Raw genomic sequence first — 21,991 nt, 5'->3', positions numbered from 1 at the left:
AATGAGAAAAGCAGTATAAATATTAAATTGCATAAAATATTAAAATTATTGTGTAAATCAATCTATGTAAAACAACTTGATCATGTTAGAGTTGTTTAATGAACCTGAACGTTAGCTAAGTTATGTTCAAATCTAGTTAAGTGATGGATATTCTTGTAGATTCATTAAAAGGCAAAAAAAGAGGAATTTTTAGGGTAGAGATCAAAGAATAAAGTAATAAGTGATTGAATCAGAAAACGTATAGAAGACACTTGGAGGGAATGTAGTGAAAGACAAGAGGATGAACAATTGAAATGTTTGCTCTTAACTACACATGTTGCCAAATTAGTTTGTATTATAGGTGGCAGTATTTTAATTGTTTTTTTCTAGAAAGAATTGAGCCAGTCCTCCTCCCACCATTGACTTTGTATTTAAGAAAAAAAAAATCTCTTGTATCCATAGATATTGGGAGAGTATAAATAACAAGGAAATAAAGGGATATTTAAAGTAAGTTATTGTCAGATAATAGTTTGTGAGGGTAGCAGAAAACAGGTATATGAAAATCTAAAACTCCTTTGCCATCAGGTCTTTTTAACTTAAATTTCAATGACAGTGCCTGCTTATCTGAGTTGGAAATAATATGGATGTGTAATTTACAGAGGGAAGTCACTGAGATCACTTACTTTCTAGTTTTTTTTTTTAATACAAGTGTTTGCATATTGTTAACCAGTTGACAAAGTAAATGGAGAAAGAATAGAAGGAGACATTGGATACTGTTTGAATCTAACTGCTTCAGCACTTGAAAGATTAATGTCAGAATTTGTAGGGAGAATCTGAACAGATGAACATGTTTATAAGTACATTTGACTCTTGAACAGTGCAGGAGTTGGGGGCCTTAATGCCTCTTACCCCACCCCTTTGGTCGAAAATCCCTGTATAACTTTTGATCCCCCTGCCCCCCAGACTTAAGTACTACTGATAGTGTACTGTTGATTGAAAGCCTTACCGATAACATAATTGATTAAAACATATATTGTGTATTACATGTATATTGTGACAGAGTAAGCTACGAGAAGAAAACCTTATTAAGAAAATCATAAGAAAAATATGCTTATAATACTTTTATGTATTTATTGGAAAAGTACTTGCATGTAAGTGGACTGGTGCATTTCAGATCTTGTTATTCAAGGGTCAACTGTAATATAAATGACTCAAAGTCTGGACAGTTAGTGCTGCCATCATCCTTTCCATTACTTTTATTGTAATGGTTGCTATTAAGAGCTCTTGTTATTAAATGGGCAGGTTTATGTAGTATATTCAGCACAGTTACATAGGATATAGGTTAGTCTGTGTTTATTTCTGTTAGAATTTTTCTCATCTTCTGTAATTTTGTAAATCAACTTAAAGTTTAATACAATATTGAAATATAATTGGAAGCATACTATAATGGAGATAGTCTGACTTTTCTAGATTTTTTTTCTAGTATTTTAAAATATTTTACAGTAATTCTCTGACAGGAGCTATTTTTCATTTTATAGATGAGAGAATTAATAGAGTTGGAGCAAGATTCTATAAATCTGGTATAAATGCCCATGTTCTTAACCTCTGTACTATACTTACTTTGCTACTTAGTCTTCTATGATTTATTTCTTAGGCTTCACATTTCTTTTTTTTTTTAAATAGGTTTCACACCTAACGTGGGGCTTTACCTCAAGACCTTGAGATAGAGTTGCATCCTCTACCGACTGAGCCAGCCACATGTCCCTTCACCTTCCTTCTTTATAGAATATTCTGTCTTTGCCCTGAAGGCTTCTTTGAGGAAAAAGCCACATTATTTTTTGCTCTAGATGTCCAGGAATCCAGTTTTAGGAAAGTGAACTTAGTAGTCAGGAAGTATGTTGAGGTTTAAAGATAACATACCTGTTTGCTTGTCTGCTGTTTCTCTTCTGCCTTCTAATTTTGATTAATGATTGCTTATACACAAAAGTTTTCTTTATTTTTTTTCTTGAACCTTCAGCTTTCCATGTGGGATCATTTTTGCCTGCCTATAGTACATTGTTTAGGATTTCCTTTAGTAACTTTCTTTTCATAGCGATTGATCTTTGAAAAGTTTCGCTTCTGCCCTCTGCCATGTGTAGCTTTTTCAAGTACAGGTCTGTAATCCAAGATTCAGGGGTGGATCAGTCCCATCCTCAGCTGTTAGGTTCCTTTGTGCACACTCAATAAAAGTTTTTTTCTTTACTTCTTCATAAATGTGGGTTGACATCACCCCTTGCTGATGATGGTGACTCTTTTCCTGTTGTATTTGTTTTCCTCCATTATAGTAATTTTAACATAGGACCTACTTTAAGGTAAAGAAGGTAAACTTGTGTGCTTAATGGGCCATTTTGAACTGGAAGTGTGCTTATCAGCCATGTTTGAACTTCTTTAATTGTGGTGTACTGATAGAAATGTCCTCTGTTTCAGCACTTGACTGTCTGAGACCTTGCAAACTCTTACTGCCTTTTGCATTTCTCAGTATCAGTCATTACTGATTCTTGAGATTCCTTTTAGCAATCTTTTTTTTCCCCAGTTTTATTCTCACCATCATCATCTGTTTACCAGAATAATTGCAAAGCTTAAATGGTTTAGTGCTATTTCTAGGGTTCTTTTTTCATCTGTGAGATCTTTCTTTCCCTTCTTCTTCTTCTTCTTCTTCTTCTTCCTCTTCTTCTTCCTCTTCTCCTTTTTTCTTCTTCACTTATTTTGACAGAGAGAGCACGCATGCGTCTGAGCAGGGGAGGGGCAGAAAGACAGGGAGAGAGAATCCTAAGCAGGCTCCATGCTGTTAGCACAGTGCCTCTATTGGGGGCTCGATCCCATGAACTGTGAGATCATAACGTGAGCCAAAATCAAGAGTCAGACACTTCATCAACGGAGACACCCGGGCACCCTGAAACATCTTTATACTTAATTTTTGTTTTGTTGACTTAATTGTGTAAGTTCTTTAGAAAAGCTGTATATTGCTGATTTAATTTCTGTTTTTGTGTGACCAAAGATTTCTTTCTTAGCCTTTATTCCTTGGGCCTTGTAAGGCATCCAAGAAGTTGGAATATTTGCCTTAGTAGATTAGCCATGTGTTTAACTTTTAAGAGGATTTGCTCAGTTTGCTCTAGGTTCTTGTTCTTTTATACATCAGCAGTAAAATGAAGTAGCATACCAGCTCTATATTTTGAAGATTTTGAAGCCTCAGATGAAGTTTGAGAGTCTCTTCATGCCCCTATAAGTCCTTGTTTAGATTTTGAGATGATCCAGTAGGAATTTTGGTTTGGTTTGTTTGAGGTGGGGCATCATCACAAACATTTAGGCAACTCAGCATGTCACAGGAACTTATTTAAAGTGCTAATCTTGATTTAGATTTCCTAAGCTTTCTCCCCTTAATTCTTTTATTCTAAACTCTTCAACTATGAAACTGACACTTAGAGAATTTTTGTAAAGGAAGAAAGACATACATCACCACAATAATTGTGAACATGCTCACGTGTAATACCTACACTAACTAAATTCTAGGATTAAAATTAAACTCTGTGGGCAGGTTTTCATATTTTAGCAATTGAATTTCTCTTGAGAAAACAGCTCTGTTAGCAATTATTCCTAGTACTATCTTCAGAAGAATTGAATTTGTTACCCTATAACTTACATAATGCCTTCATTATAGTTAGATGGCCAGTAAATATTTGAATGACTTGGTATTGTGAAAATAGAATTCTGTTTTTTATTAGTCACAACTTGAGTAGCAATTTAGAAATTGAGGGACTATAGTTCTTTGTTTATTGATAGTAACTTTGTAAGTGAGATAAGAATGAGGAGTTAGAAAAACTATTTTTTGAAACTGGAGAAGAGGAAAATATAATGTACTTTATATTCTGAGCCTTAGGAGACTAGAATAAAATTTGCAATTAAAAAATTTAATTAACGTTTTAGGCCAGTGTTCAGCTGAATTCATTTGTATTACTTGACATTGTGCAATCCTTGCTATATTCTGTTTATGTTTTAGCTTTATTTATGAAGCAGGAATATAGCTTATACTTATTTAACTTAATTATTTTGTCCAGGAAGCAGCAATTATTTTTAAATATACTCAAGGATTGGATTATGCTGTTTGTGTGTGTGTGTGTGTGTGTGTGTGTGTGTGTGTGGTTTAATTTTATGCTAAAATTTAAACTGTATGTAACTCTTGCTCGTGCTTTATTTATGCAGAATATCCTCCGAATCCTAAATCTAGAGCTCCAAGGATGCTGGTCATTAAGAAAGGTAATACAAAAGACTTACAGCTATCTGGATTCCCAGTGGTAGGAAATCTTCAGTCACAACCAGTTAAGAATGGGACTGGTCCAAGTGTTTATAAAGGCTTAGTCCCTAAACCTGCTGCTCCACCTACAAAAGTAAGTTCTAAATTGTTTAAAATGCAAGTTTTAAGTTGATACCAATTGGGTTACTTTGAGAATAGAATGTTAAAAAATTTTATACCAAAGTGGGAGGGGTTGTTGGTGGGATACTGACTTTAAAGTGGAAAGAGTTCACCCATTGTGTATCATTACTTTTAATTATCTTTTAAATGATGTGTGTGTTTGCTCATGTATGTGTTTTCTTATATTATTGGTAGTAAATCTATAAAATTTTGTTTTGCTAAATAGTACATAGTTTCCTTGCTGTTCAGTTTTAGGTTTTTGGAACTCGTACTTGTGTTTTCTTGATATTAGGCAAAACAAACCTGACTTTAGGTTTGTAAGACCTTGTAAAAATAGTAATGTAGTCAGATGTTTTTTGTCTAAATACCAGGCTTTGATTTTAGTTGTAGAAAAAGAAGAGAAATATGTAGGAATGATTAAGATGTAATACAATAATTATTTTTATGAGTCACACACAGTCATCTGTATTGTGTTCACTTTGTTTTTCTCCTCTGAATAATCTGTTTTTGATAGACATTAATGTTTGATGTTTTCCTCTAGCCTACTCAATGGAAAAGCCAAACTAAAGAAAATAAAGTTGGGACTTCTTTCCCTCATGAGTCTACATATGGTGTTGGCAACTTCAATGCTTTTAAATCAACTGCCAAGAATTTTAGCCCATCAACAACTTCAGTGAAAGAGGTATGTTATTTAAAATTATTCCTGAGGAATGCAACATATCTTAATCATACAATGTAATAGTGAACAAAAGGCATAGATTCATTAAATGAATACGTTAAAATGAGATATATTAGTTCTTCCCTAAAACGTGATTCAAGTACTTTGCTCTTTGCTGATCAGTTTTGCACTTTAAGTATGGATAATTTAAATATATATTTAAAAGTTTATTAAAAAATTTTTTTAATGTTTATTTATTATTCAGAGACAGAGCATGAGCATGGGAGGGGCCGAGAGACGGGGAGACAGAATGTGAAGCTGGCTCCAGGCTCTGAGCTGTCAGAACAGAGCCTGATGTGGGGCTTGAACTCACAAACTGAGATGATGACCTGAGCTGAAGTGGGATGCTTAACTGACAGCCACCCAGGCACCCCTCTTAATGTATTTTTGAGAGAGCACAAGCAGGGAAGGGTCAGAGAGAGGGGGAGACACAGAACCCAAAGCAGGCTCCAGGCTCTGAGTTGTTAGCACAGAGCCTGATGCGAGGCTCGAACCCATGAACCATGAGGTCATGACCTGAGTGGAAATCAAGAGTTGGACACCCAACCCATTGAGCCACCTAGGCTTCCCATTGCCACAAATAATTTTTAAGGAAAGGATTATGACAGTTGCAGTTTTGACACTTGTGTTAAGAGTTAGGCTATGCTGTAGGATTGAACTTTGACTGAAAATGAGGATTTGTATTATATAATCTTCCATTGGGTATGATGGACATTTCATTATTTTATTAACATGTTTTATTAGTGTTAACACTTAAGGGGCAAGAGAGGAGAAGAGGGAGGGGAAGGTGCATATTGTTACTTTATGGACTTAATATGCCTGGTAGCTTAAGTATTTTTTTGTCATTTGGCCAGGTTTCTGAAACTTCTAGACCATTGAGTTCTCTGATTAGTTGAGGGTCAAAAGACACTTGTGACTATGTTGCTACATTTGAAATTGCTCTCCGTACTTTGTTGGAACATCATAGCCCCTCATAATCATAGAAATTTAGAACTGGAATGAAGGGACCAGCATTCATAGCTGGTAATTGTGGCTTAGATTCCTTATAGTTTGTAGATAGTGTTGCCAATAGTTAAGCATTGCGGTAGTTTTCCATGGCTACAAATTTTTGTGACACGGAGTTGTAACATTCTATTTTCTAATGTATTCCACTGTCAGAACCCCCAAAACAAAAGGACTGTAGTACAGGTCTCTCCCTACCTCCCTCCTGCCCAACCACAAATATTTTCCTTGGTGAAATCCTACCTGATAAACCCTCTGTGTATCTGTGTGTAAATAATTATAAAATAGGTTTTATTGAAACTATTTTTAGGACCCTAAAACTGAGGAACACAGTTTTAAAAATCACTCTTGCCTGGAGCCTGTTTCCGATTCTGTGTCTCCCTCTCTCTCTGCCCCTCCCCCGTTCATGCTCTGTCTCTCTCTGTCCCAAAAATAAATAAACGTTGAAAAAAAAAAAAAATTAAAAAAAAAATCACTCTTATATGTATTTTAGGCATATTTAAATAGCTTTAGAATATTTTATAAAATTGTATTTAAACTCTTAATTTAAGGGGCACCTGGGCAGCTCATTCAGTTAAGCATCTGGCTCTTGATTTTGGGGCTCATATCATGATGTCATGGGCGGGCTCTGTGTTGGGTGTGGAGCCTGCTTTAGATTCTTTCTCTCCCTCTCCCCACAGCCTGCTTGCACACATGCCTTCTCTGTGTCTCTCAAAAAAAAGTAATTAAAAAAAACCCTCTTAATTTAAAACAGTAGTTTTTAGTATTGCCAGACCTTAATTGTTTTATGCTATAACAAAATCGTTTTGTTTTTGTTTTGTTTTTTTTTTTAAAGAAAAGTCTTTTGGGGCACCTGGGGGGCCGAGTCGGTTGAGTGTCCCACTTCAGCTCAGGTCATGATCTCGCGGTTCGTGAGTTCAGGCCTCACATCGGGCTCTGCCAACAACTCAGGGCCTGGAGCCTGCTTCGGATTCTGTGTCTCCCTCTCTCTTTGCCGCTCCCCTGCTCACGCTCTGTCTCCCTGTCTTTCAAAAATGAATAAATGTTAAAAAAAAAATTTATAAAAGAAGAAAGAAAATCTGCTCATTCACTGGGGTAGATAAAACATACAGGTATAGAAGAAAATAGACCTAAAATCTGTTTTGTATTGTGAAGAAAGATGAAATAGGAAGTTGTGGTAGTTGTGAACTTTACATTGATACGCTTTGTCTACATGTTTATTAATATTTCTGAATTTTTTCTAGTGTAATCGCTCAAATTCCTCTTCACCTGTTGACAAACTTAATCAGCAACCTCGTCTAACCAAACTGACACGTATGCGCACTGATAAGAAGAGTGAATTTTTGAAAGCATTGAAAAGGGATAGAGTAGAAGAGGAACACGAAGATGAAAGTCATGCTGGCTCAGAGAAGGTAATTGAACTTGTAGTAACTCTTGGTTTGACATTAATATGTCATTGAACTATTTAGACAAATAATCATTTAAGACCTTTGAATAAACTTTATCAAAATAATCATCTTCCTGAAAGCAACGCTAGTTTGTTTATTTGCATAAAGAATGACTTCCTTTCTGAAGCACTTTTTGCTCATTCTGGTGTTCCTGTGCAAAAATGTTTTCTTCTGTTTTCCACATTGCCTATCTTCATCCTTTTGATTTGCCTTTGTTGAATAGTCATGAAGAAATAGTTGGAAAGCTTTGGGGTATCCTTCACAGCTTAAGTTTACATGGTCTGAGAATGTCTCCTAAATTTAATGATTATAACATTTATGTATTGTCTGGAAATGTAACAAGAGTCTATTAAAATTTTTAGCAATTGTATTCTCTATCTCATTCTTTTTTTTTTTAACTCCCCCTAAACCAGGATGACGACTCATTTAATTTGCATAACAGCAATACTACTCACCAAGAAAGGGATATAAACCGAAACTTCGATGAAAATGAAATTCCACAAGAGAATGGCAATGCCTCAGTAATCTCCCAGCAGATCATTCGGTCTTCAACCTTCCCACAAACTGATGTTCTTTCAAGTTCGCTTGAGGCAGAACACCGGTTAGTATTCATTTTTATTCTTTTCTTTGTGTTCTTTACAGGATTTTGATATTAGTATGGAAAGGTTGTGATCTATTTAACAGTTTCATTGAGTTATTTACCACAAATTTCCCCCATTTTAAGTGTACAATTGTATGATTTTTGGTATATTCAAAGCTGTGCAACTGTCAACACAATCTTATCTCCACTAAGAGAAATCTGTGCTCATTTGCATTTATTCCTCTCTTTTTTCTGTGTCCGAGGTAACCACCAGTCTCCTTTCTGTATCTATAGATTTGCCTTTGCTGGATATTTTATAGAAGTAGAATCATACTTTGGTGTTTTATGTCTGGTTTCTTTAAGTTAGCATATGCTTTCAAGATTCATATTGTAGCATGTGTCACTATCTTTATTCACAGTGCACTATATGGTTCTATCACATTTTGTTCATTAATTTTAATGAGAATTGAGTTGTTTGTACTTACTGATGATGCTGCTCTGAACATTCATGTACAAGTGTTTGTACTGACATGTTTTTAGTCCTTTTGGTGGTAGATATTGGGAGTGGAATTGATATGTTTAACATTTTGAGACTGCCAAACTATTTTCCAAAATGACTGTACTGTTTTACATTCTCATCAGCATTATATGAAGGTTCCAGTTTCTCCATATTCTCACCACCATTTGTTACCATCTGCCTGTAATTTAGCCATTCTTTTTTTTTCTAATTTTTTTTTTAAGTTTTATTTGAGAGAGCACAAGTGGGTAGCCGTGAGATCATGACCTGAGCTGGCCCCTAGAGTCAGATACTTAACCAACCGAGCCATCTAGGTATCCCTAATTTAGCCATTGTAATGGAAATGAAATGAAGTGCTATCTTTTTGTGGTATCTTTAATTTTTTTTTTTCAACGTTTTTTTATTTATTTATGGGACAGACAGAGACAGAGCATGAACGGGGGAGGGGCAGAGAGAGAGGGAGACACAGAATCGGAAACAGGCTCCAGGCTCCGAGCCATCAGCCCAGAGCCTGACGCGGGGCTCGAACTCACGGACCGCGAGATCGTGACCTGGCTGAAGTCGGACGCTTAACCGACTGCGCCACCCAGGCGCCCCTTTTTGTGGTATCTTTAACATGTGGATAATAAGAGGTATCTTTAATCCGCATTTCCCGTAAAACTGACAGTGATGAACATCTTTTCAAGTACTTATTAGCCATTTGTATGTCTTTTTTGAAGAAACTTCTGTTGAAATAAGTCCTGAATCATAGGCATAATTTGCGGGTATCTTTTCCCATTGTGAGTTGTCTTTTCACTGTCTCAGTGGTACTGTTTGAAATAAAAAAACTTTTGATGAAGCCCTTTTACCAATTTGTGTGTGTGTGTGTGTGTGTGAGAGTGAGTGAGTGAATGTTTGTCCTGCCTCCCCCCTTACTCTCCCGGCCTTCCCATAACTCTATAGTTAAGAACAGGTATTTTTTGTAGAAATGCCTTACCCTTCATGTGGTCTTGAAATAAACCACATGGTTTAGCATTAGTAAATGAAAGATTTGTGGACTTCTGCTTAATTGCTTTTGATTGTTTTGTTTGTTTTAATTTTAAAAGAAGACTTTAGTTGTGTTACAGAAATATACTTCAACTGATTTAACTCCTCCATGAAGGGAGAAATTATGGCACCAAAACTTAAGCTCTTCTGCCATAGATACTAGGATTATTTTAGATTACTGTTCAGTCTACAGTTTTCATTTTTATAAGCTTGATTCCATACATATTTATGCAGTTTGCCAGTACAACTTCTAAAGCAAGAAAATGCTAATATATGCAGTTGTATCATCATGTATTAGTCTGCAACTGCTTTGTGTAAGATGAAATTTAAAAAATTTTGTTTATTTTATTTTGAGGGGGAGAGACAGTTGGGCCGGAAGGGGCAGAGAGAGAGAGTGAGAAATTCCCAAGCAGACTCTGTGCTGTCAGCAGAAAGTCCCACGAGGGGCTCGAACTCAGGAACCTGCAGATCATGACCTGACCCAAACAAAACCAAGAGTCTGACGCTCAGCTGACTGAGCCACCCAGGTGCCCCAGTTGTCAGGTTTCATTATATCATCAAGATAGTTTGAATGGCTCCAACTGATAGATTTGTGGTATCATGACTTGAGCAGAAGTCAGGAGCCGGACATCTAACCAGCTGAGCCACCCAGGTGCCCTTGAATTGTTGTTGACTAAAAATTCTTAACACCTTCTGGGACCAGGCTAAGTGTCAAGTGATACTTGTTAACTGCCTTAGTGATCAACTTGACTTTGTGTTTGGTTTAATGCCATTTCTCAGAGAATTTCATTTAATTCTAAGACAAGGGGAAGTGGGCTATACCTATTGTGGAATAACTTAAAAATTTATATTAAAGACTCCTTTAAGTCTTTGGTCTTTTTGGCCCAGTTCATTATTATTTATTGTCCTGATGATTTTGGTTCCCTTTTACCAAAGTATGTTCTGCTCTTTTTAGATGGCAGCTGTAACTATTGTATATTAGAATACAGGCATTTGTTTTGATTTTTATAATCCCATACTAACTTGGACTTCATTTTTCCTTAAAATAATTTAATTGACTGATGATAAATGCAAATGCCCTTTTGATGAGAGTTAATTTAGCTAGATAAATTTCGAGCTGACTTAAATGGGTAATATCTATAAATTTCCTTGTTTGGGCAAACTATATTTTATTACTGTACATTTAGTATGAATGGATCAGTAACTACACTTTTTATTCCTACCCCAGTTGTAGAATTCCCGTTTACCTCATACTATATAGATTGTGACTGAGATTAGGCTGAGTAATGTCTGCAATGTCCTGTGATGCAGAAAATAATAGTAAGCATTAATTCCTTTTTTAGAAGATAGGCATAAGTAGACATTCCAGTATTTTTTCCCATTATTCTAGTATATCATCTTATATACCCCCTTTGAAGCTACTGTTCTGTAGTATAGGTATAATTTGTGACACAATTTCTCTATCAGGGATCCCTCTCTCTGTTTCTCTTTTATAAGTAGTGCTGGTGCGATCATCCTTGTATTTATATCCGTAAACATTTGTATAAGTGTGTATAAAACATTACTAGGAATGAAGTTGATTGGTCACATGGGCACACCTAATTAGACTCTGCTTTGTTAGTACCCAAAGATGTTTTTTCCACTTTCCATTTTTACCAGTAGTCCTTTAAATATTTCTACTCAGTTGATAGAAAAGAAGTCTTGTCCATAGAAAGGAAAGTGTACAAACCAGACGTTCTAATGATAGTAAAAGATGAATTTTCTTTTAGGGGAGATACAGTATAGGCGATAAAATAAAGGTAAATTATTTACCTATAAAATCTCTTAAGACTGTGGTAAAAAAAAGTTGAAATAATGCCTTTTGGTTTTTATATATGCCTTCAGTATTTTGTAGCAAAAGAAAGTTGAGCCATACTTGTTTGAAAATATTCTTGATAACCCCGATACCTATAATGAGTGTTTTAATTTTAACACTTCATTATTATTTCTTCATTTGCAGACCTATTTAGTGTAGGAAGTATTTTGGTGGTTTCTTTGATTCATGAAGACTCCGGGAAGAGAGATTTGAAGTTCCACACCTCAATACAGTTTGGTCCTCTGGTGGTGATTAACAGGAGAAAATGGAGAGAATAGGGTTTAGGAACCAAGCTAAATAGAGCAAGAAGAGAACATTCTAAATTGGAATAAGCTGTAGTGGGGATGGGTGGGAACCCATGCTGCATAAGGAGATTATCAATGATGACTACTTAAATGAACATTTCATTATATATATGTCTTTTTTTTAAGATCTAATATTATTTTGTGGAAATGTTGTGTGTTCTAAAAAGAATTCCAAGTCAGTAAAAAGAAGTAAACCTACTACTACTTTGGAAACATTTTAACTTTTTAAAATGTTTATTCATTTTTGAGAGGGTGAGTGGGGGAGGGTCAGAGGATCCCAGGTGGGCTTGGTGCAGTGAGCCCAATCCAGGGATTGATCTCCTGAACCTTGAGATCATGACCTGAGTGGAAGCCAGAATTTTTTAGCTTGAGTTTTGTTTCTGCTTAATATAGTATATGTTGTGTATGTGTTCCACAGATAATATATTAATACATTTTTTAGGTAACAAAGTTAATGGCTTCTTCTAGATGTGGGGTTTTATTTCTTTGAAAAGGAGGTGGTATTTCTTTTCCATGGCTTTAGATTTCCTGTAAACTTTGGTTCTTAAGTTGTGTGCATATTAAGTACTTACATTAATTGAATTTAACAAACCAGGTGTCAGCGATACAGATCACAAGGATGAAGATTGTGTTGCTCACATGTGTAAACTAAAATATAAAATGAAAAGTTATAGAAAAAGTTAAATAGGAAAAATACGGTATTTTTAATTTGGTGTCAAGTTTCTTAATTACTTTTTTAAGTTGATTTATTATGAGAGAGAGAGAGAGAGACAGTGTGAATGGGGGAAGGGGAGAGGGAGAGAGAGAATCCCAAGCAGGGTCTGTGCTGTTAGAACAGGGCCACATGTGGCGCTTGAACTCAGAAACTGTGAGATCATGACCTGAGACAAAACCAAGAGTTGGATGCTCAACCAGCTGAGCCACCCAGGTGCCCCAGTTGTCAAGTTTCAATATATCACCCAGATAGTGAAGATAGCTTGAATGTTAGAGGGGGTAATTGTTGTTAAAAGCATCACATGAATTAGCACAAATGAGTGCCAGAGAAATTCAGGGGGAGTTTGGGGTAAATCTCATAGCTTGAGTACCAGTCAGAAAGTTGTAATTCAGAGCTAAATTAAATCTTTAAAGGTGAAACATTATCTTATTAATGTGGATAACTGGATAGTCATTTTGGAAGAAGAGGGTATGAAGGGATGTTTAGGGTTGAATACATAACCTCATTTGTTTTAGGAGCAAGGAGTGGAGTATCTTGACAGGAGAGTATAGTCCTTAATGGAATTAGAGATGATGTTGAAGAGGCAGGGCCTTCCAGATTAGTCAAGCACTGTCATTGCTTCAGATGAAGAAATAGCTCAGGGAAGTGAAGGAATTTACCTTTGTTCTTTACCTGTTTGTGGCCCAAGTCTTCTGCTTCTAAACCTATGCTTTTTCTAATGTAAGGAATTTGAATTTGTGGTCATGGTGTTAAAGTTAAGGAGTTTGTTCTTGAGGAAGTGGAAAGCCATTAGAAACACTTAGTATGTAGTTATTGTGAAAGTGGTGTAAGGGTGATTTGGTAGTAGTTTGAAAGAGCACAAGGAGAAACGCTAATGAGAAGTAAAGGTACAAATTACCGTCACAGTATATTCCTAACTGTGGGGAAAATTATTTGTTTTGAAAGCTATTTCAGGAACAGTTAACAGTTACACCCTCTGGAAGCGGAAAGATGTGAGAATGGACATTTAGGAATACTTGTCTTTTACACAGTTTGAAATGACTTGTTTTGTTTGCATTATTGTTTGGTTAACATGCAGTTTTTAATAGTGAAACAAGTGAGTATCTAGCAAAAGTAGTTAGATTGCTTTACCAATCTAAATATGTAGACTCTGGACTGGATGGCATTGGGAATGAAAATACCATTCCACAGGGAAGCCATCTAGGTTAAAGAGTGAAGACTGTGTTGGAAAAGAAGTGTTAAGTGATTAAAAGGATAGTAATTAACGATGATTATGACATTTTGGTCTAGAGGGTTTGGTACAATATATACTAACTTGGGAAGCTGGAAACCAGAATTCTGTTTCCTTCTTTGCTGTCAGGTAGGCAAATTATTTTACTTCAGTGATCTTGATCTTTTTACATGTAGAATATGAGTGTAGTGTTAAATTGTATTCAGATTCTCTGAACATTGATATTCTGAGATTATTTGAAAAGGTACAGGACTCTTGTGGCAGGCTCAAGTTGAAAGATGGGTAGTCATAGAGTAACAAATATTTAAGAGACATAATTATTAGAAAACAAATTATTAACAGACCAATACATGCTATATATATATATATATATATATATATATATATATATATGAGGCTGAAACTTTGAAATTGTTGAGTCAGATGCATCAGCCTATGACTATGGTGGTGGTGTTTACCTGAGTGGAGAAAGTGGTTGGTTCCCCCTCTCTCCCCTTTGGGATTATCTTTGCCTAAGATGGAGGTATTTTCTTTAAAACATGGAAGGAAAAGAGAATAACCTTATGATTTTACTTATTTGGATCCTAGTTAAGAGTGTTTAAAAAAGTTGTCTTTCTGTTATTGTAGAGCATAATGCCAGTTTCAAATTGAATTATGTGTTAAGGTTGATTACAGGTGGTATCAACAGAAAAATACAGTATAAAATGCAAAGTAGGGGGTTACATAACTCAGTCTTTTGTCTTCAAAGTAAAAAACTTAATGAGTAGCTAAGAATGTGATGGATTGTTGTGGTGTTAAGGAAAATGAGGAGTATTGCTTTTACTTTTAGTGTAAGAATTTAGCAAAATTTTTTCAGTGTCTAGAGACCCTTTTGCAAATTTCCAGCCTAGAGAACCTCTGACAACAAGGTGAAGCAATTGTGCAATTTATTCTGAAGCTCATTGGGGTTTAACCTTACTGGTTCATTTTCAGAAAGATTCAAAAACAGAGTAAAAAGGCTCTTTATGTATTTTGAGGACTGTGTGTAATGGATCTGGATGGTGTTTTCTTGCACATAATATAAGTGGAATTATCTTACTTGGGAGAAGCTCTCATTTACTTATTTCCTGTCCTCTTTTCAGATTATTAAAGGAGATGGGCTGGCAAGAAGACAGTGAAAATGATGAAACGTGTGCTCCCTTAACTGAGGATGAAATGAGAGAATTCCAGGTTATTAGTGAACAGGTAAGAGGACCTGAATCATACAGGTTCATTTTAAATTGCCTTTTCTTAATGAGAACAACATATTACATTAAGCATTTTTTAAGTAATTTCCTACTTAGGAATTTATTAGCCATCACAGCATAGGTCAGACTGCACTGACAGTGTGGAGCTCTTTGTGAGACTCAGTCACAGACTGCGAGATCATGACCTGAGCCAAAACCAAGAGACAGAGACTCCCCAGGCACCCCGGAATTGCTTTTATTTTAAACAGGTCTGCAGTGCTTGGGAATAAGTGTAAATAATATGTCTATGATTTGTCATGTTCCAGACTTTTTTAAAAAAATAGTATAGGGATAAAAAATAGAAAACATCAGTAGCTTCCCAGATGGCTTCACCTTTTACCTTTTCCTTACATAAGAATATTTAATGCTCTAACACATCCTGGTTTTTTTTTTGTCTCCATAGTTTCCTTTTTGAAAGAGTATTAGGAAATGTTTGATAGAATTGGAATTGCTAGATCATATGGTCATCTGTGTTTAACTTGAGGAACTACCATACTATTTTTCCACTGTAGCTATACCATTTTACATTCCCACCATTGGTGCTCAAGAATTTGTTTGTTTATGGTTAGTAGCTATCCTAATGGTTGTTAAGTGGGTATCTCTGTGGTTTTGATATGCACTTCTGTATTGGTTAGTTGATGTTGACTCTTCATGTACTTACTGGTCATTTGTGTATCCTCTTGGGAGAAATGTTTATTCAAGTACTTTGCCCATTTTTAAATCAGGTTGTTGCTGAGTTGTGGCATTTCTGTATGTGTTGTGGATTTTCAATCTTCTATGATTTACAAATAATTTTCTCATACTCTGTAGTTTGCCTTTTTTACTCTTTGGATTGTATTCTTTGATGCAAAGAAGCTTTAAATTTGATGTAGTCCAGTTTATCTCTTGTTTTCCATTAGTTTCCTGTACTGTTATTGTCATATTCCAGAAATTATTGCCAAACTTAATGTCATGAGTGTTTTCTTCTTATTGTTTTGTAGTTTTGGTTCTTACATTTAGATCTTGGATCCATTTAGTTAGTTTTTTGTTTGTGTTGCAAGGACTACCTTCATTCTTTTGCATGTGGATATCTCAAAACTTTGTCAAAAATCATTTGAGTATGCATTGTCTCTTGAACAACACAGGTTTCAACTGCCTGTGTCCCATTTTATATGCACATTCTTCACAGTAATATACATGTATTTTCTGTTATGATTGTCTTAATGTTTTCTTTAGCTTTATTATAAGAGTACTATGTCTAATATATACCGTACAAAATATGTTAATGGACTTTTTGTTATCTGTAAGGCTTCCAGTCAACAATAGGCTATTAGTAATTAAGTATGGGGAGTCAAAAGTCATACATGGATTCTCAGCTGTGTTAGGAGGGGAGTTGTTGCTCCTAACCCCTCCTGCATTGTTCAAGGATCGACTGTATATGAAGGGATTTATTTCTGGGCTTTCTGTTCCATTGGTCTTTGTTTTAAAAAAAAAAAAAAAATTTTTTTTTTAATGTTTATTTTTGAGAGAGAGACAGAGAGACAGAGAGAGACAGAGCTCAAGAGGGGAAGGGCCAGAGGAGAGGGAGACACAGAATCTGAAGTAGGCTCCAGGCTCCGAGCTGTCAGCACAGAGCCTGATGCGGGGCTTGAACCCACAAACTGTGAGATCATGATCTGAGCCGAAGTCAGACGCTAAACCAACTGAGCCACCCAGGTGCCCCATTGGTCTTTGTTTTTATGCCAGTACCACATTGTTTTGATGATTGCAAGTCTGTAATAAGTTTAGAAATCAGAAAGCATGAAACCTCCAACTTTGTTGTTTTTAAAGATTGTTTTGGTGATTTGGAATCCCTTGAGATTCCATATGAGTTTTGGATGAGTTTTACTGTTTCTGCATAAAATACCTTTGGGATTTTGCTAGGGATTGCATTGAACCTGTAGATGGCTTTGGATGTAATATTCACATCTTAGTAATAGTCTTCTAACCCAGGAGTATAGGATGCCCTTACATTTATTGGTCTTTTTAAAAATTTTTCAGCAATGATCTATATTTGTCTTGTGGAAATTTTTTGCTTTCTTGGGTTAAGTTTATTCTTTACACTTATTCCTAAGTACTATCTTTTTAATACTATGGTAAATAGAATTGTTAATTTCCTTTTCAGATTATTTATTGTTACAGAAACACAACTGACTTTTGTGTATGGATCAGTATACAGCTTTGCTATTTTTGTTCACAGTTTTTGTGTGGAATCTTGAGGGTGTTCTACATAAAAGGTCATGTCATCTGTGAACAGATAATTTTACTTATTTTCCATTTTTATATTTCTTCAGAATTTAAATTTTTTATTCAGAAGTTCTTACTGAGCCATGTGTTGTTCACAACATCGTTGTGAAGTTAATGATGGGTGATAGTTGTGAAGGGTTTTTGGTCAAGTTTATTGTACTATATATTTTACATATAGAAGTTTGACTTTAAGTGTATGGTTGGCTGAGTTTTTACAGGTGTATATAGTTGTGTAAACCATCATCTCTTTTTGCATTCAGTTCTTTTACTTCCAGTTCCAGTCCCTGGCGGACGTTGATTTGTTTTATGTCACCATAGCTTGCTTCTAGAATGTTTTTAGTAATTGAACCAAGCATTAATTATATAGTCTTAGATTTGGCCACTTTTCATGCTTTTGAAACTCACCCATGTTTGGTGAGTTACTAGTCCATTGTATGGATTTACCAGTTTGTGAATCTCTCTGAACAATTTGTTCTGAACTAGGAAAAGGCCATCAAGAGAAATCTACCAGGTGCTGTAACCTCGTGATAAGTACAAGGTAGTAGTTTCAAAGAATACAAATACTGTCTGACTGAGATAGTTGGCTTTAAACATTGTCATAACTGGGGCAGGTAGAGAAAATCTTACTAAAAATGTGGTAATAAAATATGACATAAGAATTTTGTGCATACTGTATGTTGGAGAGCAGTGGCATGTAAGTATAAATTTTTCGGAACTGATGATAAGGACGTGGATACGTCTGTTAATACGATATTAACGATTACCTCTCATTTGACATGTAGATGCCTGAAAAATCATTAGGGCTTGATACTGCTATTAAAAGGATTTATATTTGATAACATAGGAGCATCTGATTTCAAGCTCCTGTTTTTAAATTTCTCAAACACCAAATAATCACTATGCCCGAGATGTTACGGACTTTACATAGATGAGCTTCTTCATAGAGTGACAATTAAATGAGGGTAAGAAGTGTTCCCACATAAAGCAGAATGTGATAGTTTTCAAAATATTTAAGGTGAGGGCAAGAGAGAGAGGGAGAGCCAGCATGCGTGCATACGTGTCATGTAAATCCATCAGATGTTTCTTGAGTGCTTACTGCATGCCAGGCCCTGACCTAGAATGGAAAACCACAAGATTTTTGCCCACATAGAACTTCTATTCCTAGGATTAATCTAGGCATTAATTCCAGTTGTATTTTGGGAGAGTGTATCTGAGGAGTTGGATTTGAATTGGCCTTTGACAGGTAAGATGAGGGAATGACATTCCTTTTGCAAGGCGTGAACAAAGGCAAAAAGAGTAGAATGTATGTTGGGATTCACAGTTGTTGGAGCATGGGGCAGAAAAGTTATTAATGAAAGATTATGGTAACAGTAATAGGGTAAGTGTTAAGTCCTGGTTTATTCTAGGGAATCCTAGTTTGTTATTCTGCTGTAGTTAGTAATAGCAAGTGCTCACTTTCATTCTCAAAAGTGCTCTTATTTGAATAAGTTACATGGCCTTCTAATTTAAGTAAAATTGTATGAACTCTTTTTAAAATTAAAAAAAAATTTTTTTTTTTTTTTTTAATTTTTGAGACAGAGACAGAGCATGAACAGGGAAGGGGCAGAGAGAGAGGGAGACACAGAATGTGAAGCAGGCTCCAGGCTCTGAGCTGTCAGTACAGAGCCTGATGCGGGGCTTCAACCACGAACTGTGAGATCATGACCTGAGCTGAAGTTGGATACTTAACTGCCTGAGCCACCCAGGCGCCCCAAAATTATATGAACTTTTAATGCCTTCTAGCTGTTGTGCTAAGTGTATTTTTATAGCATTTGTATGAAGTAGGCACTGATAGTAGTCCTGTATAGATGATGAAACTAAGGTGCACAGAGGTTGTGTAATTTTCTCTCGGTGGTAACAGTTTATTAGTAGTAGAGTTGGAAGTTGAGCCCAAATCTGGCTGATATCGTATTCTGGGAGTTTAATCAAGATACAAGGTTGGAAAATACATTGGGGTCCTGTTATAAAGGTGCTTGTATGCAGTGCCAGAAGTATAGATTGTGTTCTATGATTAGAAAGTTCTGAAGGTTTTTTAGGGATGTGAAACAGTCCTTTGTACATGAGGAAGTACAGGTGTAGTGTGAAGTGTACCCTGGAAAACTAGAATCAGGATGATCAGTTGGGAATATATTGTAGTAATTAGAGGAGGGATAAATGAGGGCCTAAAGTAGAGGAATCATAGTTAGAAATGGTCTTGATGAGACTAAGATCTGAAATAGAATCAGCAGGATTTGAAATTTCAACCTATGAGCCGACTATTGTTTGATTATCAACAGAAATAAAGGAGATTTTTAAAAAGAACACACTAAGATGTTCTTGGGGCCAGTGCAGACATTTAGAGAAAATACATGTATGTTTGTTTTTTTTATCATCAATATTCTGCAGCTGATTGCAAGGTGTGGTAAGATTAGGCAGCGTTGATGATAACTATGTGAAAAGCAAGGATAGAACTTTGGGGGATGGGAAAGGTATACCTTTAAAAAAGGGACAGAGTGTATTTGTAAATTTGTAATCATCACAGTGGCTGAGAATACCAGAGGATACATACATAGGCCTTGGCTTTTCTCAGTAAAGATGGTAGGAGGTTATTTGTTCAAAGTGAAGGGGAAGGTAATTTTAAGATAAGTTCAAACTGTAGAATTTAGGTGGGAAAGAAAATCTGCTATGGAAAATAGAGAATTAAATAGGGTAAAAGGAAAATTGAGGGCTAAGACTTCTAGACTTGTTATCTCTTGTTTGTCGGGTCTGTAACAAAAGTAGCTATGATGTAAGCAGCCCTTGTCATTTGGAACCTAACCTAATACAATTAAAAAAAAGAAGCCCTCTAGAGTGTCAAACTTAAAGACAGTTTCCAATAATATTATGTAGCTGGATTTGGTCTTATAGAAGGTTGTATTTAGGGATTTTGGTGTAAATTTCCAGAGTCTCTTTTTCCATTAAAGAAATTCAAAAGACCAGAGTTAATAGAGTATATGTTAGCACTATTAATTTTGTGTCTTTTAATTGCTTCCAATTTGGATCCCCCCCCATATGTGATCTTTGGACCCTGTTCTTATTTATTACCATACTAACCCTTTTATTTCTGATTTCTCATTTTCAGAAAGAAAAGACTAGTTTTTTCCCCTAGTATCAGAATGTCTTCAGTTAAGCAAAGGGTTCTATTTGATTTTGTTATTTTGTGCACCTTAACTTGAATACTTAGTACTGGAATAGTTAGTATTCTTCTAATTCTGCAAAGTGTGAATAAAGCGGTTTATAAGGTGTGTTAATAGCCTAGTTTGGTCAGAATAATAAAAACAGCTAAAGCTTTAATGGCTGCTGATTATTTTCTGGTAAACATCTGAAGGTATTTATTACAGCTTTCACTTAAGGAAATGAAAATTTGGGAATGCTTATTAGTACTTTAACAAGTGATAGTGGCACTCACCCAGTCTGTATCTACAATCCATGTTCTTTCTACTATGCTAATACACACTAATTTTACTTATTTTTTGGTTTGATAGATGTTAATTGTGGTTCTCTCAAAGGTAAAGATTTATTCCTGGGAAATATTTTTTAGTACAGTTGGATCAATTACCTATATTTAACTAGTTTTTCAGAAATGATACCATCTGGGATTTTCAGGGTAGAATACAATTAATATATTCATGTTTACTTTGAATTATTACAGTATTTTTAATTTAGAAGTTACCCCTGGAGGATAGATTGTTTATTTAATTTACTTATTTTTGATCTTTTAGTTACAGAAGAATGGTCTGAGGAAAAATGGTATTTTGAAAAATGGCCTGATCTGTGACTTCAAGTTTGGACCCTGGAAAAACAGCACTTTCAAACCCACTATTGAGAATGATGACACAGAGACAAGTAGCAGTGACACATCAGATGATGACGATGTGTGAAGGATTTCCTAACAGCTTTAGAAATTTTAGTGTGATACATCTCTCATGCAGTTTGGGGTGAATTGTAAAAATGAAGAACTATAATTTATGTAGTAAAATACCCCATTAGAAGATGATTTTTTTGAGGGACTTCACTATGAAGAAAACCAAGAATGTTGTGTTGGGCTGTGTTGAACATTATTTCTTTGTAAATGAATGTTGTAGAAATGAGGACTTTGGTTGATCCAACATTGACTATCTTCATCACTGCAGCATTTCTCTGACTAGCAATGTGACGATGTAACAAATGAGATTTTCTCATTTAATAATAAAAAATTGTGTAATGTTTTGCAAAGCTTCTGTCTTAAAATGTCCAGGTCTTAAGAAAAAAGGCAGCTTACACTGTTTGCTTGCAGAGTCATATCTTTTCGTACAATGGAAATCCTCAAGTCCACTTTGTGCCCCCCCCCCCCCCCCCACCCAAAGGACAATGTAGCATGTTGGCTAAAACTGGAGCAAAGTGCACTAAAACATTAATTTCCTGAACTCAAGTGTTGTACTAGTCACCTTTTAAAACATAAATTGCTCTTTAGCCATTTGTAGTTCAGTAAACTTTACAGGAAAGAGTTGACACACTTTCTTCCAAATTTTAAGAGACAATTTTCAAGAATTTTATTTGGGTGTGTTGTCAGACCAGGACTTTCAGACTTGATGGAAG

The 21,991-nt window shown here is 35.5% G+C and overlaps 1 protein-coding gene across 3 annotated transcripts in view; it reads left to right on the top strand.

Annotated features, from left to right (window-relative positions):
• The window catches only part of GPBP1 (GC-rich promoter binding protein 1), a 71,621-nt gene extending 49,993 nt beyond the window's left edge, over positions 1 to 21,628 (top strand). For all 3 annotated transcript variants that reach the window (XM_025923542.2, XM_025923543.2, XM_086700623.1), the window contains 6 exons: positions 4,219 to 4,403; positions 4,971 to 5,111; positions 7,394 to 7,561; positions 8,011 to 8,198; positions 14,948 to 15,050; positions 21,136 to 21,628. In XM_025923542.2, the coding sequence (XP_025779327.1) occupies positions 4,219 to 4,403; positions 4,971 to 5,111; positions 7,394 to 7,561; positions 8,011 to 8,198; positions 14,948 to 15,050; positions 21,136 to 21,294 (944 nt within the window). In that variant the 3' untranslated portion in view covers positions 21,295 to 21,628. The remainder of the gene's footprint in view (positions 1 to 4,218; positions 4,404 to 4,970; positions 5,112 to 7,393; positions 7,562 to 8,010; positions 8,199 to 14,947; positions 15,051 to 21,135) is intronic.
• The last annotated feature ends 363 nt before the right edge of the window (positions 21,629 to 21,991 follow it).

This window comes from Puma concolor, chromosome A1 (assembly GCF_028749965.1).
Source record: "Puma concolor isolate L17-30 chromosome A1, mPumCon1.1.hap2, whole genome shotgun sequence".
Taxonomy (NCBI): Eukaryota; Metazoa; Chordata; class Mammalia; order Carnivora; family Felidae; genus Puma; species Puma concolor.
The sequence above is the reverse complement of the archived record's forward strand: the minus strand, read 5'-3'. Positions and strand labels throughout refer to the sequence as shown.